At 36.9% G+C, this 18,111-nt stretch overlaps 2 protein-coding genes and 1 pseudogene across 7 annotated transcripts; 1 reads left to right on the top strand and 2 right to left on the bottom strand.

Annotated features, from left to right (window-relative positions):
• Nucleotides 1–265: 265 nt before the first annotated feature.
• On the top strand, nt 266–11,578 carry LOC149000723 (uncharacterized). 5 transcript variants are annotated; one of them, XR_016170776.1, is made up of 11 exons: nt 266–584; nt 689–745; nt 3,583–3,759; nt 3,846–3,932; nt 4,290–4,369; nt 6,540–6,639; nt 6,839–6,929; nt 7,036–7,181; nt 9,762–9,823; nt 11,006–11,139; nt 11,310–11,578. XR_016170776.1 is itself a non-coding variant. In XM_089140336.1 (10 exons), exons 1-9 carry the CDS (start codon nt 297–299, stop codon nt 9,804–9,806), a joined length of 1,071 nt encoding a protein of 356 aa, XP_088996462.1. In that variant the 5' UTR covers nt 266–296; the 3' UTR covers nt 9,807–9,823; nt 11,006–11,578. The 5 variants fall into 5 exon arrangements, 3 of the variants coding, with proteins under 3 accessions (XP_088996462.1, XP_088996463.1, XP_088996461.1); XR_016170775.1 differs by having other exon boundaries at nt 11,233–11,578; XM_089140336.1 differs by having other exon boundaries at nt 11,006–11,578.
• Nucleotides 11,529–11,634, bottom strand: LOC149000722 (U5 spliceosomal RNA; annotated as a pseudogene).
• Nucleotides 11,635–13,166: 1,532 nt separating this feature from the next.
• LOC149000721 (small ribosomal subunit protein eS21-like) lies at nt 13,167–16,065 on the bottom strand. 2 transcript variants are annotated; one of them, XM_089140886.1, is made up of 4 exons: nt 15,958–16,065; nt 15,130–15,221; nt 14,910–15,042; nt 13,167–13,684 (listed from the first exon to the last, which is right to left on the bottom strand). In XM_089140886.1, exons 2-4 carry the CDS (start codon nt 15,177–15,179, stop codon nt 13,619–13,621), a joined length of 249 nt encoding a protein of 82 aa, XP_088997012.1. In that variant the 5' UTR covers nt 15,180–15,221; nt 15,958–16,065; the 3' UTR covers nt 13,167–13,618. The 2 variants fall into 2 exon arrangements, with proteins under 2 accessions (XP_088997012.1, XP_088997013.1); XM_089140887.1 differs by having other exon boundaries at nt 15,962–16,065.
• Nucleotides 16,066–18,111: the final 2,046 nt, after the last annotated feature.

The raw sequence follows: 18,111 nt of genomic DNA, 5'->3' as shown, positions 1-18,111 counted from the left end.
TGTTTTTAAAACACAAAGTGGAGTGTCAGTGTTGTAAGACCTCTCCATTTTGAGGTGTCGATGCAATTTGTTCTAAATTATATATAAAAGTTTGGTCCACATGCTTAGGTGATATGGAAATGATATTTCAAAGAGAATCTTACTTAGGTGTCTATGCTGCCCACTGTTGGATGCATGTATCGGAGAATATATTGAATTCCAGCCGCTCGAAATGTCATGTGCGCATACAATTAAATGAAAAAATCGTTTTTCGAACTATGTTTTAAGCGGTTAAGATTTAATAAAATTCATCTGGTATGCATCCAACGGTGGAAACCCCAGACACTGCCACGTCTGACGCACTACTCAATCAAGATCCGCCTTCGTTTCAGCTCCCCTGCAAGAATCCGGATCTTCTCCCCCTGCAAGCTCTCAGAATTGTAGTTTCCACCATGTCAGGGTTCAGCAACAGAGGAATGCTTCGCGTGTCTGAGGACGAAAACAATCGACGCGAGGGTTATCGCGCGAACTACAAACAAATTCGCGATTCGCTCATAGATCTTCAACAATCTGCCAACCGTATTTTCGACACAATTTCTCTAAGGGTACAGGCTGATTTGATCTTTGAACTTGAAATTCTTTTATGTCAGCTTGAATTTTTTTCGTTTAGTGTTATGTTCTAACCCCTGTTGATGAACTGTGTTCGTAGACAGCGAAAGAGAATGAGAAACTTATTGGATTGTCTAAGAGGATTCAAAGTGCCAAGGTAATTCTACAAAGATTGACCATTTTCTTTCTGTTTTTGTTTATCAATATGATAAACGATTCTTATGTTCTAGTTTGTTGGTTTGTAAATACTCTGCTGGATATACTTTGGAAGTTGCTATGCTTATTTTGTTTTATTTTATTTTATTTGTTTTGATAGATAGTATGATTTAGTTCTTGCTTAGATATAATTTGTGCTACATTGATAAAAACCGTAAGGAAGGAACTATGTTGGAGTTGCTGACAAGTGAAAAGAGACCCGACTAAGCCTTCAATTGAAATCTCTGTATTTGTGTAAATCGGTACTGGAACAACATGATATGCAAGTTGGCTTCCACACATTTTTCCTAAATTGAGTACTGAATAAGTTCTCCGCTGACTGTAAATAAAACAAACCGCAGCACCCCAGACATGAATAGTCACATTTTTATTCTTTTACTGTGGTTGTGGCTCCTTTTGCTGCCTTCCACTATGTTTGTTGCATCTTTAAATAAAGTGTCATTTTTTCATTTGACTTGGGCAGAAGGTTTGTTAATTGACTTCAAGGTTCTGAGTAAGTAGTATTCCAGATACTTGTTTCACCAAGAGAGCCATTATCCCGAGTTCTTGAAAACATGGGATCTGCTTCTATAGTGACTACCACTGGTTCAGAATCAAAACAAACTGAAAATTGTGGGCACCTCTAATGATTGTAATTGAAGTATACACAGCATATTCAGCTTGTTAATCCATAACTAACACTAATCCTTAGGACAACTAACAAGCTCTTCAAGAATCCCCTCTAGGATGCATCTCCCATTCTCTATCGGTCGCGGAAGTCACTTTTATTCCTTGCTATTGGATAGGCAAATGAATTTTTCTTCATAAATGATCTTCCTTTGGTATTGGTACATTCGTGAATGTGCAGGCTGCAGCAGCTCATTCTTCTGGGCTTGAGGATGGGGACAAATAATGGACGAATTATGTGTCCAAGCCATATCGAAAGAAAACAGTGGCTTATTTCGTGTCTGATAAGGAAGATACCTAAATAACAATCTTCCAAAGAGGGCAGATGGAGGGAGGACTGCACAAGTAAGAAGGAACTCAATGGTATCTTAAGTCACTCATGGGTTGAGATTAGGATTCCAAATAGAAACCAGAATCACATGGCTATGTTAAACCAGATCCAATAATATCTTGTAATGCCTCACAGCAGATCAATCTAATGAGAAAGAACTGTCCCAATAAAGCAGGTAAACAAACTCTCCATATCTGGTCTAGATCAAACAGCTGGATGTGGAGATGGAGTCAAAGATTCCAAAACAGATTAGGGAAGCAGTTGAAATTAGCAAGAGTTCTCCAAATTGGGGGGGAGGGGGAAGAAACAATAGAAACTAATGCTGGAAGTAAAAACTAAAGCTGGGCAGAAAATATGAACTGATGAAATTAGAAACTAAACTGAAAATAGGAACATACTACAAAAATACTAGCCAATCTAGAAATTTCCCTTATCAGAAACGAAATTTAGAAAGCTGCAGTGCTACTAAGAAAATAGAAATCTACTTGATCAAAAGTTAGAAAGTGAAGCTTTAGTCTGTACTCAGTAGCACCCATTACTGGATGATTTAATCCTGCTGTTGGAATATGGTCAAGAGAATGTTCACAAAATGCTGCAGGGAACTGTCCCCTGGTTGCTGCTCCACAACCAGATTTGACAACTAGACTTAGGAGTAAAGGTTAATGGTAGTTAGTGATAAAAACTGAAGGATAATTTTAAATAAAATAGAAGGGACCTTACCAATCATAATATCAACTTATCAACTGAACCGAATATACTGTCTTGGTGGAAGCCCATACAAGCTTCACTTGCTCATCAAATCTTCTATTTTATTCACTCACCTCATTAGGAAGTTGTGATTGACTATGGCTGGTGGCATATTAGCCACTTGTATATATATCCATTATCATGTGTAGTACATTTGAAGGTTTTCAGTTTCATAATGAAACAGTAACTTCAAGATGTAGAACTAGGGAATTAACCAACCAAGCATCGACTTGATGTTTGAGTAGAAGAAGAGAGATATATAGGTATCTCACATACCACAGAGAAAGCCTTCTACGGACTCCAGCTTTGGCATCCTGCCAAGGTTTTTCTACTGCATCTCATGGTAGAACAGTTTTGAAACCATGCTCCATCTCTCACTGAAGTAATAAGCTCAAGGCTAACCCTTTTTTCTCAAATAATGGGTATGATCTACTAGTTTATATTTATAAATTGATGGAAATAAGCGAAGTGGGAAACTGCTATCTATGGTAAGAGGGATTTAACTAGTTCAAGTCTCTCTCAAAATTGAAGCTAATATTTGGGCTTATAAAATTGATCAATTACGATAAGAAAAGGACATACTGCATGAGTCTCCTGCCACTGCGTGGTCACAGAGGTTCATGTTGTGCACGGTGTTAAACTTCTTCATGGAGAGGCTGTTTCCCAATCAAAAACCCATGACCACTAAATTTCACTGGAGCACATGCAACCACTGGGGCACTCACGTTAAGCCTATCAAGCTATTCTTGATCCATTTTGATAGCCTGGTTTGTTCTTTTTCTTTTGAACTACATAAAAATTGTTCACATTTGTCCAGTTCTTTGAAGGTATAGATGCCTTTCCCTATCATTATATGTATACATTTTTTTTCCATTGATTTCATTATTGATTGAACTACAAAATTTATTTTACTGTGATGTATGTGAAAGTCCTTTCATATAATTAGTAAGGTATATAAATTTTCAATTATTGACATACTTTGTGAATCCCCCGGTGTTCCCATTACAAATTGCAATTGACATTTGAATTTGCAGGCTAAGATTGAGGCTATATCTCATAGAAAGGAGCCAATAACAATTAGGTCTCCCTCAAAATATCCATCAAGAGCTAATGGAGAGGAGGATTTTCAAACTTTATTTGGATATAGGGATGATGAAAATGGTGGCAACGTCCCAGTAGGAAAGATCTTGGTAAATGGAGGTTTGAATAGGGTATGCATCTATTTTATTACTCTTAATTTTTCCTTTCTGAATGCTTGGAACCTTTTCATCTCTCCCTCTACTTGCTGCTATGTCAGGAGTTTGGAGCAGATGGTACACTCGAGCTTTTTCAGTTCTTCTCGGGAAGTACTCCAGACTTACCACTCAGAGAGTTTCATCCAATGGTAAATATATGAGGGCAGTTGTGTTTATATTTATAAATGCGTAACAATTTGGCTCCACTGTTGTTAGTATTCTTTTAATTTTTCAACTTGGCTTTCCAACTTGTATGTTTTATGGTTTTGGTTCCTTACATGATTGACCAATGAACCTTACATATTCTACTCACCAATGCTTATGCATGTAGTCTAACCTGAGGAGAACAATCCGTGGTTTCTTGTTCAGCTTTCTCCGTGTTTCATCTATTTATACACATAAATTTATGACAAGTCAACCATAATTTCATTGTCCAAGATGTATGTTAGTTTAGAGTTGTATACATGTATAAGCAATGATGTTATTTCTTCATCTTTAATATGTAGGTAGGGTCTCGTGCTGGCTGGTCAGGTGGAAACACATCTGTTGACAATCTTCTAAAACCTCCACATCTTACTTATGGCAGGTATGACTTAACTGGTTTGAGCACTATGTTCTCACAAATAATCACCTGTTGTGGCATATTAATCTGCCAGCCCTGGTATTTAAATCAGCAGAATTTTCTATGCGCATTAATGAGAGAAGGGGTATGCATACTGAGGGGTTAAAAAAGGGGGGGGGGGGGGCTATCTGTGGTTTCCTCCCTTCAATGCTAACATGAAGCTGGCAATTAACTAGAGTTTTTTTACAAGTTTTTTTTCTTCCTTCTTTCCAATGAAAAATAGTATACTAATATTTAAAAATGCTCGAGTTATTCCGTTCCAACATTTTTCTGTGCTTTTACTCGAACCATGTCAATGGCAAACTTTGGTGTTAAAATGGTTGTTGCTTAGCTAATAGCTGCAAGGTTCAGCTTAATGGTTTGTTAGATAAAATTACTTGTTAGTTTATTCTCTTAGGCAGTTCAGATTCTCTTTAGCTTTCTTTTCTTTTCTCTCCGTTTGTGTGTGTGTGTGTGTTTTTTTTTTTTTGGGAGGGGGGGGGGGGAGGTTGTCTTCATAAATTACAGCCAAGTGAGAGAAATTTCTGTGCTTTTACTCAACCATGGGAGTGTGGCAAACTTTGATGTTAAATGACTGTTGCGTTGTTAATAGTTGCAAACTTCTGTAATGGTTTGATACATAAAAATACTTATTAGTTTATTTTCTTGGGTAGTTCCTATTTTCCTGTTCTTTCTTCAATATCAGTAAGCAAAACTAGGGTTTAAGGTTAATAGAACTATAGAAGTGTGAATGAATGAGGCTAAAATTTTCTTGTTGAAAGTGATGTTCATTTGGAAATAGAGACAAGGGCAGCGGTCAAAGACATTCTACATACAGATTTTATCCCAATGAAATTATCAGTGACTTCTTGATTCATCTAGATAAGAAATTGGTGGAATTGTTAGACCATAAACTAAAGAAAGAAAGAAAAGCAAAACAATAATTACAAGGGTCACCAGAACTCAACTCAGTTACTCCTTTAATTTGACTTATCTTTTGCATTATCCTGGTCTGTTAAGCTCATTCATAAATAAGCTCATGTTGTGCATCTCCTGTGCCTCCAAAGTAGAGATCATCACATTGCTGAACTAGCCTTGTTTTTTATACTTTGCCAACCTTTTGCTGTCTTTACTATTCAATATTATTATATTTCAATCTATTGAATCTGAATCTGTTTATTTTGTTTAAGAATACCGTTCTTTTTTCATTCTATGTTTTTTAATATGGTTCTGCCATTGACTTAGATGATGGAGCCATTCTTGACCATTTGAATTCAGCAAATGCTGCTTGGCAGTATATTTTAGCTATATCAAACCATGTCCTTCTTGGTACCTTTGCATCTAATGACTGAAATTGTGATTGGACATATTCATTGAGAGGACACACACACAAACACATGCACACACATAGTTATACATGGGTCGTTCAGAAAATATAGGATGTCTTCTGTACAGTATTTGTATTTTGTTATTGAAGTATCATGCAATGGGATATAGTCAGAACAATATGCTATATGAACTATATGAGTATCATTTCATTCTAATCAATGTCCCTTTTTCCCAATTTGAACTTCCTGGCTAGAGAATGCAATGACAGGCAGCCTGGAGTGGCTGACTACGATCCCCAAAGAAAAAGAAACGTACATACATGCATGCATACACAAAGAATTTCATAGGTCCTGATTCAGTTGGGACATTTTAAAGTGTTAGGCTATGTCTTTCCTTCACTATTATTATGGTTGATTCAGCTTGAACATGGGGCTATTTTATAGGTAGCTTTCTCTTGTTTCTTATGCAGCATAGGACTGGTGGGAGTTCCCTGCTTGGTAGTGAATTTTGATGTTTGGTTTATTTTTCAATCCTATTTCTTTTGGCAATTACTGCTAGTTAAACCCTTGTGAACATATATATATATATATATATATTTTTTTTTTAATTTATGTATTTATCTTAGTAATTTTATTTCAAGGGGAATGGATGGGATATTCTTTTCTGTACTGTGTTAGCTATGTTGTTTCCTTCTGATGTTGATTGACTTTGTACGGAAGTACCTTTACTCCAATAGACAAATGATATCTTCAATTGATTGATTTGCTATTCAGTAATTTTTATAAAATGGAACTTTCTTGTGACTATGCTTTCCTCTGGTGTATAGCCTCTTAAAGGAGGATTACATTGCTAGAGATTCTTCCTCAAGCTCTAAGCAACAATCAGATCTTCCACCTCCACCTCCAAGCTTACTTCATGGGTCACAGGTAAGGGAGGCGCAATATTTTGTGCATTCAGCAGTCTGTCAGACTTTTTTTTTTCTCGGGCAGGGGGGGGGGGGGGAGTAGTAATAAAAAAGACTTTTCTTATTTCATACAGACATTTCTATGATTATTTTGTGTTTTTTTAGTGAATGAGGACCTACATCTTTGTTAATCTATGATTTAATGATTTATAAATTTTCAGGTGCCTCAAAGATCAGAGGATTTCAACCGTACACCATCTGCCACATACTATTTTAAGCTACAAAACTCCCTTTCTAATATGGCCTTGAGTGGTCAGTTGTCTTTTACCACTAGTTGTCTGAATTTCTATTCATCTGAGTTTTTTTTCTTTTCTTTTTCTTTTTTTTTTTTTTAAACACTTTCTACTTAATCTTACAGTATATGATCCACACTTGACACCAGGTTCTCCTTCACTACCTTCTGTAGCTAAGACAACATTGACGCAGAACCATCAACAGAGTAGAGATTCTGAAATTATAGCTGCAAGCATTGATGTCCAAAATCCTGTTCGTACATCACACGATGTTAGTATTCAACCTTTCATCGTCACTACCACTGTAATACACCCCTCTGCTCCCTGACCCGACCCATGCAAATGAAGAACCCATAGGGATGTCTTACAAATTCCATACCTTTGCTCATTCACATTTATTCACCTTATCATTTAGTTATATTTTTCTTTCTGTCATTATCAAATTAGCATTCATCCCCTGTAATTTGACATAACAAGATTCTGATTTTCCACTTTGATGGTTATACTATAGCTGTTGGAAATTTATTTTTTCAGCAGATAGGTTTGAGTCTTTTGCCAATTTATTAACAGTTTCAATTAATCTGTAAATATAAACATAAAGATTTAGTTGGATACTCTCATGATGATAACTAAACAGTAATTTGAAAAAGCAAATACGTGCAGATTGAACATGTGATAGATTTCTGGAGTAAGCGCGCAAAACTCTTAGCTTCAGGGACTCATGGCAAAATTATTCAAATTAGTACCTTAGAATTATGGAGATCTACTGTAGAGTCTCTAAAAACAAAGTATATGGTGAGTAGCTGTAGCAACAGTAGGACTGAAAGAGGATAATGAAAATTGAAAACGGGGTGAAGTGGTCATCTTAGATGCCCAGCATCAAATTACAAATGACAGAAGAGAAATAGAACATAATTTGAGCAACAACTGTAAGGAGGGTATTTTGATTGGTGAACATAATTAAAGATATGTAGGCAAGGTAAGAACCAGGGAGTGGGGCAAGATAATGAATTCCAAATTACAATTCGATTATATCTTCTTTTGTTTGGTAGAACAATTTGAATATCAAGAATCAACTTTAAGCCCTTATTTGTCTGCACTTCATGGATGATTCAATCAAAAGCATTCAGGATTAGCTTCTTTGGAGTATGTCTTTTGATGATGATATTGTTTTGGTAGATGAGAGTAACATAAGGATTAGTTCCATGTAGAGTTATGGAGACCAACCTGGAATCAAAAGGTTTAAAGTTAAGTAGAATGCAGATCGAATATGTGGTGTAACTTTGGTGACACTAGGACCCATAATGAGGAAGTAAAAACTTGATGATTAAGGAGATTCCACCAAGTGATTATTTTAGGTAACTTGGCTCAATCATAATCAGAGTGAGTGATATAGGGGACAGGGTTTCACTGAGAACTAAAATAGGAAGGATGTGGTGGAGAGGTGCTTTGGGATTTTATGTGATCATAGTATCCCTTTAAAGTTTAAAAGGATAATTTTATAGGACAGGTGTGGAAATTTGGGCATTTAAAAAACATCAGATACATAAACTCAATGTAGTGGAGATAAGAATGTTGAGGTGGATGAATGGCAAAATTAGGAAAGATAGTCAAACTAAGAAATGATCAAACTAAGCTGGTTTAGGCGTAGCTACAATATGCGATAAGCTAAGAGAAGGTAGTTTGAGGTGGCAATACTGTGGCATGGCCATATTCAACAGAGGCCTTTGGATGCTCTACCATTAAGTGATTTAATTCAGATTGAAGGAACTAAAAAAGATGGGGAAGACCTAAAGTGACCTTACTGGTTGGGATGGAGAAAGGCGTGTATAGCTTGGGCTTTTATCAAGGATGACCTCATAGTTGGCTGGTGGGAGGGCAAGTTCACAAGTAGCCAACTCCATGGGCCAAGGCTGAGCTGCTGCTGTTATTGTGGTCCAAGCAACAAATGATATTTGGAGCTGAGAGGGAGAAAGAGCAGAAAAAAAGGGAGAGATCCTGCAACTTGCCTCCCTTTTGTCGAAACCTGTTTCAATCCTCCCAAAACTTGTTGAAATTGTGAAAATTGGGGTTGGTTTTTATGTTGGATGCTTCCCCAACAGCAATTCAGTTGGGAAAAGCAGAAGAAAAAAAAGACAGTTTCCAAGGCTTTCAGATGCTCTCATTTCGTATTTCGCTGGCAGTTTGATTTTGCTAGTATAGATGAAGGATGTTTTATATCCTACCTGGATTGATCCATGTCAGAGTAAAGGAACATTTCAGAGTATTGATTGGTTGGTCAATAGATTTATACAACTTCTTTCGTTTTCGGAAAGTTACTATCATATTGAATATCGATATAGGGTCTCAAGATATAGGATCTGCAAATGGGTGTAGTTCCAAGTATAAGAGGGTTTATTATAGGAAACATGACAGATATGAAAGGGTAGTTGGTCTGGAGCTAAAATATGTGGAAAAAACAGAAAATTAAATTTCAGAATCATGAAAGAAGTTGCCCCGAACAATGTTAGGGCAGAATAAGAGAAACTTTTAACTTACAAGCTGATGTTTGGGACTTCTAAGTTGTTATGTATCTTAAGAAACTCAGCAGTCTAGAAAGGTGCTACAGAGACTACTATGTAGAGGCACAAGCACAGAAGCAAATTTGGAAAATGAAGTTACAACTTCCACTTGTAAAAAAAAATCATGAATGTGGGGTCATTTTTAGCCTGATATGTCTCTCTATGTATTCTTTAGTGACTTCAATCTGCTTTTGAGGTGAAGCTATGCTACCTCAGTTGTCCATTGTATCTTGCATGTAGTCCGTGCTTGTTGAAAGAATTGTTTAAGTCAATCTTCCCCACTTCTGCAGGAAAACTCTCCCAGGGAAGGCGAAAGGAATGATCCAGAGAACTAGATACATTTGAAGAATTGGTAGGAGCATAATCCTTTTTGTCTATCTATTTTCCTCTCGTGGCAGTTTCTTAAATATTATTTTATTTAAATTTGGAACTTAAGACAACTTCTTAGCCACTTTCCTTATTCAGGGGTTATCACAAATCCAGTCCTAAACTTGAAAACTAGATCAGCATGTAGAATCTCCAACACAGAAAATAATGCAGCTGCAGCTCATTAGGACTTTGAATAGAAAGGTCAGGTTGAACCATGAATTGGAAATTGGATTGATGTACTGGCCAACACCTTTCCTAATTTCACCCATTCCTAATCATTGATTCCTGAATCCGAATGGATCATCCATTCGTAATCAGTTCGAAATCAAACTGATTATATTCCTAAACAGGATTGATTTTCACTAAGTAGCTTGAATTGAAAATTCTGCTTCAAAACGGAATCCTCTCTGATTGATTTTGTTCCCAATTTCATGTTTTAGATGTCGTATTGAACTGATATTGTGGTTAAGTAGAATATCTCTGATTTGGACAGGTTGTTCCAGGTTTTAGATTTGGTGTGACTATAGCTTAACAGGAGCTGCTACCAGAATTAGAATATCAAGTTCGAATAGAAACTATGCAGGAATAAAAAAAGATATGAAACCAGAATTGAAGGTGAGAGAAAAGCCAAAACCAGGAGTGCTGCATATTAATGTAATTAATGGAATCCTATATGTGGAAACATAATAGTCAGACCTAATAGACTGAAAAAGGTTATATTAGGACAGAAGTACACCGGTAAACTGTAAATCCTCACTGTACATGCTACAGCTGAGAAGACTTGAGAAATTAAATTCACTAAATGGCGACTGTGGAAGCCTTGAGCACTGGGTACAGCTAGGGCTGGACGAAGTGTTTAACCTGGCTATTTTTTTAAATTGGTTATCATGCATCTTCATGGGTGCTCTGGATTAGCAGGATGAATAATATTTTCAAGAGTTCTATGAGACTGACAATTTTGGGACTCATACCACCTCATGTAGTTGCAAACTTACAATCCCTGCTAAATCCACAACTCCTCCGGAACCACAACAGCATAAACGGATAAGCATTTTTTATATTTATTTGCGAGTGTGCCAATGATCAATTATGCTGAAGTTTCGGAGCCTCTGTGATACTTTAAATTATTGTTGGTTTCTCATTCTATCTCTCCTCTCCTTTACAGCCATATGTGAGAGTCAGGCCACAGCTACGGGAATATAGGCTTGCAGAAGAGTCACAGCACTCAGACTATGATGCAAGTGCTGTCTCAGATGCATGCACAATTGTGGGTTACAGTGATAGAGGATGCCACTTAAGGTTTTTTCCTCTTCTGTGAATCAAGCATGGCAGCATTTGTAGGATGTCTTGTCAATTTATGTTTAAGCTTTTTTCGGTACTGATGTATTGCAGATGGCTGATGATCTTGTTTGTGCCCTTAACTGGTCCTACTGATTTCTTATGTAAATAGTCCAAAGTGGTGCTTTCAGGAATTGGAGTGACGTCCTCTGGAGCATTGAGCAGAAGCCAATTCATTTATCAAACATGTTAGAACTAGATAAACAGATCTTCCAATCAAGTGTAGAACTCGACAAGGCTGATGTCCTTTGTAAATCTTTACAGGATGCTCTGCAGTTAATATTTTTGGATAGGAAGGTATGGTGATTTAGGAACTCCGTAGACACTGAAACATGCCAGATAAGGGATCTATAAGCTACTGGTTAACTAATTTTTTTTTTTTTTTTTTTGGTAATGAAGCACACGGTATTCTTTAGTAAAAGGCGAAAGAATAGTTCGCTCTGTGCTTACCACACTGCTGCGTTACTTGTTAACTACTTGGTCACGCTTCAGGAGACTTGTGCATATAGACCATGCATGGCATTGGCTCTGGAAAATAGCTGAAAGCTTGGTAAACCAGATGAGTTACATGTGTTGCCCTATGGTTGGGTTGTACCTTCAACCAGCTTAAGCCACTTAATCACAGCCCTTGCTGCATTTAGTGGACATGGTAAGGCATATGAAATTTAGAGGGCACGGCCCCCTATTACTTGGGAGTTTTGGTATTGCCATAGAGATTTAAGGATTGTTAAGTTAGCTGTGAACTAGTACTACATGGTAACTACTACATGGTAATTTCATAGAGGAGTTGGGATCATCTTCCATTTAGGGTAGAGTAACAAAAAAAAAAGATGATCAGACGAGAATTGCAGTTTCACAATTGCCATTGAGATTGAAGGATGGGTCAGTTTGCGGTAGAGGAGTATCATGAGTGTGGATCATCTTCCTTGACAAGACGACTGTGTTACAACCACAAATATGTGGGAGTCCACAAGTAAAAAATAATAAAATATTAAAAAAATAAAATCCCATCATCCTAACCTGCGGTTCCCCTTACAATTCGTGGTTAATAGAGTGCTCCCTCTAAGGAAGATGATCCAAACTCAAGTTTCACATGGTACTTCATGGAGGGGTTGGGATGACATCTCCTTGAGGGGTAGCATAACGAAAGAATATAAGAGACATTCTGCAGAGTCCTATAATAGAAGAAATCATTTGCAACATAAAGCGTCTAATGGATCCACCATTTCCCTCCTACTTCACTCCACAATTCTTAGTGAAAGCTTTAGGGCCTGTTTGATTAACTAAAAGATTTCAAATCTCTGGATTCATGAATCGAAAATTTATACACATTTGGTTGTAAAACATCCCTAGATTCATGAAATCTAAAGATTTCATTTTTTTGCTTAAGAATGTGAATGAAGCCATTATTGACTATTGGGCGAATCCATAAATTCCACCATAAGTATAAATTAAGGGCCTGTTTGGTTACATGAGTCTGGAAATTTCAAATATCTCGAGATTTCAAATTTATAGATTTCAAATCTATGGAGTTATAATTTATAAAATTAGATGTTTGGTTGTGGAATTGAGATCTATGGATTCATCCTAAAAAACTTATTTGATCGACATGATTTTTGTGAATGTGCAAATGCATAGCTTTTTTGAAATCTCTGGATTTCACCCCTTACTCATAAATCTACAGATTCATGTTTTTAGTGTAAAAAGGTAAATCTTTAGATTTCATGAATCTAGAGATTTTTACAACCAAACGGGTATAATTCTCAAATTCATGAATCCAGAGATTTGAAATATCTGAATTCATGTAACCAAACAGGCCCTAATGGAATTTACAAATTCATGCAAAGTAATCCAATAGAACTCTATGAACTTCAATAGATTTGAGTCTAACCAAACAGTTAATTTTTCTTTTTACCAAGAATCCGTATATTTGAAACCTATAAATTTGAAACTCCATTCATTTTAAATCCATGAATTCATGTAACTACATAGACTTTTTTCTACGATTTCCCCCATTCTGAAAGAACATCTCACAGCATTTTTTCTCTTGATTGATGTTGAATTTGGCAACTCAAGCTCAGTGGCAAATACTGATACCACGTCTAACTATGAACCTGTCCAACGGAATTTTCGTTAGCAGAACAGTTAGACAAGCAATTTTCGTTCACAGATGACACAAACTCCCTGAGGTTTAGCACTGGATTGGTAGGAAAAATCCAAGTACTACTAACATCTGAACATGTTTCTTGCATTAAGTAAACACTACGAGTGCTTAAAACATTAGATAGAAATAAAAGAACCCGTATCCCTCACAGAGAGTGAGGTAAAATCTCAAAACCTGTATCACTTGTTTTTAAGCAATTCGATACTAGCTAAAGATAGCCTCAAAACAACCTCATTTCTACTCTCCTCAGGCTCCTAAAAAATTAATCCTTCCCTTTTACTGTTGTCGAACCTCTGCTTTCTTCTTCTGCCAGAGACGATCAAGTGCGCTGTCAGCATCTCCCTGCAAGATAAACCAGAGTTAATTTTCATTTTTTGGGTAGAAAATAAACCACTGCTATAGGTCATACGGAAACAAGATGGGAATCAGAACAAATAATACAAAGCAACTATCAAATCACAATAGATAGCATACAGGGTTTCTGGACTCAATTCTAAGAAACTCATGCTAGTAGTTAGTTCATAAATGCACCAACTACGCATAAATGGCTCCAATTGAATAATAAAATTTTGAATACATACACATGCAGATTGTATTTTGCATGGCTTCAAATAGATCTGATTGGAAGGCAAGGATCCACGTAGCCAACCCCATTTAGTTGGATAAATGATCCAAGAACCACTAAATTTGAATGTCCAAAAGGCTTAAGCATGCAAGGTAGCCTAAAGAACCCAATGCAACCCAACAACCAGGACAAACCATGAGTTTTTAAAACAACCCCTAAACCAGTCACTGGTGCTGTCTACGTTTAACTCAGACGTCTGTCACATGCTGGGACTCTTGTCTGTTTAGTTGTTTCTTTCAATGTGTTGGAGTTGTTTATTTTGTTCTTCTAGCTTCAGCTGAGGGCTAATAATTGGAACTTCCACGAGTGGGGGAAGGTGGAAGACTCTTCCATTGCTAGTTTAATTCCTTCAATAAGTGGGTGCCATTCTGCTGATAGACTCAGGAGGAAGCTGCTGTTGAATGACTGGAAAGTGTTTAGGAGGTGATTTGAATCTGGCTCCTTGTTTACAAACTACCAACCTTAACTACGAGAAGTTAGTATCTGCCTATACTTGAGTTCCACCTTGGTAGGTACCACAAAACTTTTCTCTCCTACTAAATTACGATCACTTCTCCCGCAGAGCGGGACAAAAACTCCAAAACTTTCCTTTTTCTGGTTTAGAAACCATGTTTTCTTACAAAATCACAAAATTAGTCTTGTAAGGTCAGTTCAAACATGCTAATACATGAAACCAATGATCACCAAACAGAATCAGCAGCTAAACACAAAATAACATCCAATTGCAAGATGGCAGAAACATACTGCACGGTTCAGAATTGGCATATGCACGACACTGATCAATACTGATGGGTATCATCATCAGATAGAAAGGCTCCCAGAATTAGGATGAGGGTAAGGGTCTACTGATATCAATACCTCAACCCATGACAGAAAGCAGGCTACTAAAATAAAATCAAGTACAGTGAATAAGAAACTACTAAAATGAGCAGGAGTAATAACCTGAGCTCGGACAAAACCGCAAAGGGCAAAAGTACTAAACTGGCCGGTATAAAGGCCATTCTCATCCACATGCCCAACATTAATCTGGACCGACGCATGATCCTTTGAAGTGATCAACCTATTTGTAGCAGAACTGTAATACAAACAAATTGCAATAAGTCATCATGAGAACTCAACAGACCCAAAAATAAATAGAACTTCCCAAGGCTACGATATTCACCACTTCCTGGGGATGTATAAATCCATGTTTTGCCCCTCTTCATTCTGCATCTTGTCAAGTACTCTGAATTCTCAACCAATAAACTGAGGAACCTGCATCACATTAAAGCTCCATTACACATTGCTGTACACAAAAATATGTCACTCTTTTACAACTACAGTCTGAATATAAAGTAGGAAACGATCACTCAGAATATTCAAGTGAACCAATTCTTCAGACCCTTAAGATAACTTCCAGGAATCTCAGCCCATAGCCTTCTTATTCTTCAAAAATCTGCTTTTGCTTTTTATTGATAGAAGAGCCGAGGAAAGTCCCGAGCCATCTCACACCATATACCAGAAGGAGGGGGTCTCAACCCGAAATCCTAAGAGACTCTAGGTGCGCAGTTTACTGCACCTTCGATCTTTTCTTTCCATTGTTGGGCTTTAGCAACTCATCACCTCTGCCTAATGGCTACGTGACCAGTAGCCTTCAGAAAAGTGTACACCTATTCTTAACTCTGCATATCCAAACTAATGCATATTGCAACCGAACCAGATGCCAAACAAACTATTATCTCCCGAAAAGGGGGTAAAAATCACATTTTGCATGCATATGACGTAATTCTATAAGCAGAATTGCTACCACAAAAAGCAAATTACACAAGCACAATCAAGCATGAGCCTCAAGATCAAGCGATTTCTCGAGTCATATCAAGACAGAACATCTAATCTAAATACAAACAACAAATAACAAAAACAAAAAGGAAAAGCTCTCACCTAATGCAAATCGATTAAATCAAAGCCAAATGAATCAAAGAAAACGAGCTTAGAAAAAGAAAGAGAGTACCTGCCTTGTGACTGAAGTGGTAGCCGCCCGCCGGTGAAGAAGAGGAACAATGGCGGAGAAGTGATGGATTATATAAGTGGCAAAACGATGCGAAAGGAGCAAACCCTAGTCAGAAAAGTTCTTTAAATATACAGAGGTTCATCGTTAATGAATTGGTAACGGGATCGGTCGAAATGGTAAAAGCGGTACAAACCGGCCGGAAGCTATTGTCAAAATTATTTATAATCAATAAACAGTTTCCCTTTTCCGTCAAAAACAATTTTTCAGAAATGGTTTTCAAAAATTATTTTTCTGAAAGGATTTATACAAACGCTTTTCAAAAGCAGAAATGATTTGTAAAATGCTTTTCAATAATGATTTTCATATGGTGAAAAATGATGCCAAAAATTCCCATCCCAACCTTATTTCTCTTTGGGAGGACGTCTTCTCTTTACTTCTCAATTTTTTTTTTTTTATAACAAAAAGAGGGGATGGAGTAGTTAATCCTCCGCTATGCACTTATGCCCAAGCCAAAGAGCACATGACTGTCCAATGCAAGAAACAAAGGAACAGAGGAGATTCGAACTTGAAACCTAAGGTTTACCAAAACAATTAAGAGTGAGCTTGGGACCACTTGACAATCGCCAGAGATGGTCTTTACTTCTCAATTATGTTCATTGGCTGCGTTTGTTTGCAAAGGTGGGGTGGGGAAAAAAATATGTGGGTCAACATGTGTAGTGGGGATTTTAAAATGGTTTAGGGTGAAAAAGTTGGGTTGCCACACCACCAGACAAGTTTCCTTGATTTAAGAAAACTTGTCTTCCACTTTACCACCCCAAGCAACCACCAAACAATCTACCATTTTGGGATTTAAAAGAAAAGTAAAAAATCTACACTTTTTTTTCAAGAATTTTTTCACCTTTTTTTTTTTCACCCCACCTTTATTCTAGGAAACAAAAAAAGTGGGAGTTGCATTTGTTTGTTGGAATAAAGGTGGGGTGGAAAAATTCTTGAAAAAAGTATAGATTTCTTACTTTTCCCTTAAATCCCAAAATGGTAGATTGTTTGATTGCTTGGGGTGGGAAAGTGGGAGATAAGGAATTCAAGGAAACTTGTCTGCTGATGTGGCAGCCTCAACTTTCTTATCCCATGTCATTTTAAAACCCCACATATTTGGTGGGACTTTATAGGAAAATTGGAAAAAGTAAAAAGTGGGACCCATCCCTATTACTTTTCCACAAAACCTTTTCATTTCCTTTCCTTCTCCCTCACCCCACTACACATGAGACCTCATGTTTTTTTTTCCCACCTCACCTTTCAAACGCAGCTTGTTGATCAATGCTCTCTTTTTCAGCATTTTGATGAGTCTGCAGGCTTTATCATTTCTTTCAATGAACTGATGTGATTTGCCAGTATGTTACTACTTTTGCAAGCAGAAGAAATTTATTGCACAGGACCTCCACCCAGTTCCCTAGCTTTATTTGACCACTGTTTCCAACTTATGATGGTCACTTTTAATTCTAGGTTTAGAAATACTGAACCTGACTAGCTATGACAAGTCTTTATCTAAAACCCAGAAGAAATTTATTGCACAGGCACAAACATACATGATACACGCAGTACCCTCTGTTTTTTTCGGTAAATACGCACTACCCTCTTGAATTCATGTTCTGAGGAATGCAGGATGATATGGAATACATAAACATTATGGTGTGGTTTGGAAAAGAAATTGGTTTTTTTTTTTGGTATGAAAAAAAAAGAAATTGGTTTAAGGTAGCTTGTTATAGAAGACAAGTCATCCACTTATTTTTTATATTCTTAATGCTGTTCTCTGTTCTAATGATCTCATGAAAGATAGATGCTCTCTGAATGTCTTCTCTATCAACACCTAATAAGTTTTAGAATTTTCCAGAAGCTTGATGACAAACCACCTTTGTAGAGTATTCAATATGAGCTCCACAAAACTCATTCTTAATTTGGCTTGAAATGTGACAGTTGCTTCTTCAGAAAAAAATAAATTGGAAAACAAAAAACCAGGTAAGAAACCCAATCTATGAAATCAACAGTTCATCCAGAATCTAGATTTATTAAATACTTCAAGCTGATTCTGAAGTAACATAAACCTAAAGAATTTGATTTTCTTTGTTTTTAGTAAATATGTTTTTGCCATCAGTC

This window comes from Hakea prostrata, chromosome 11 (genome assembly GCF_041222555.1).
Source record: "Hakea prostrata isolate BN-2017 chromosome 11, UWA_Hpros_2, whole genome shotgun sequence".
Taxonomy (NCBI): domain Eukaryota; kingdom Viridiplantae; phylum Streptophyta; class Magnoliopsida; order Proteales; family Proteaceae; genus Hakea; species Hakea prostrata.
Note: the sequence above shows the minus strand (reverse complement) of the source record. Positions and strands in the feature narration are given on the sequence as shown.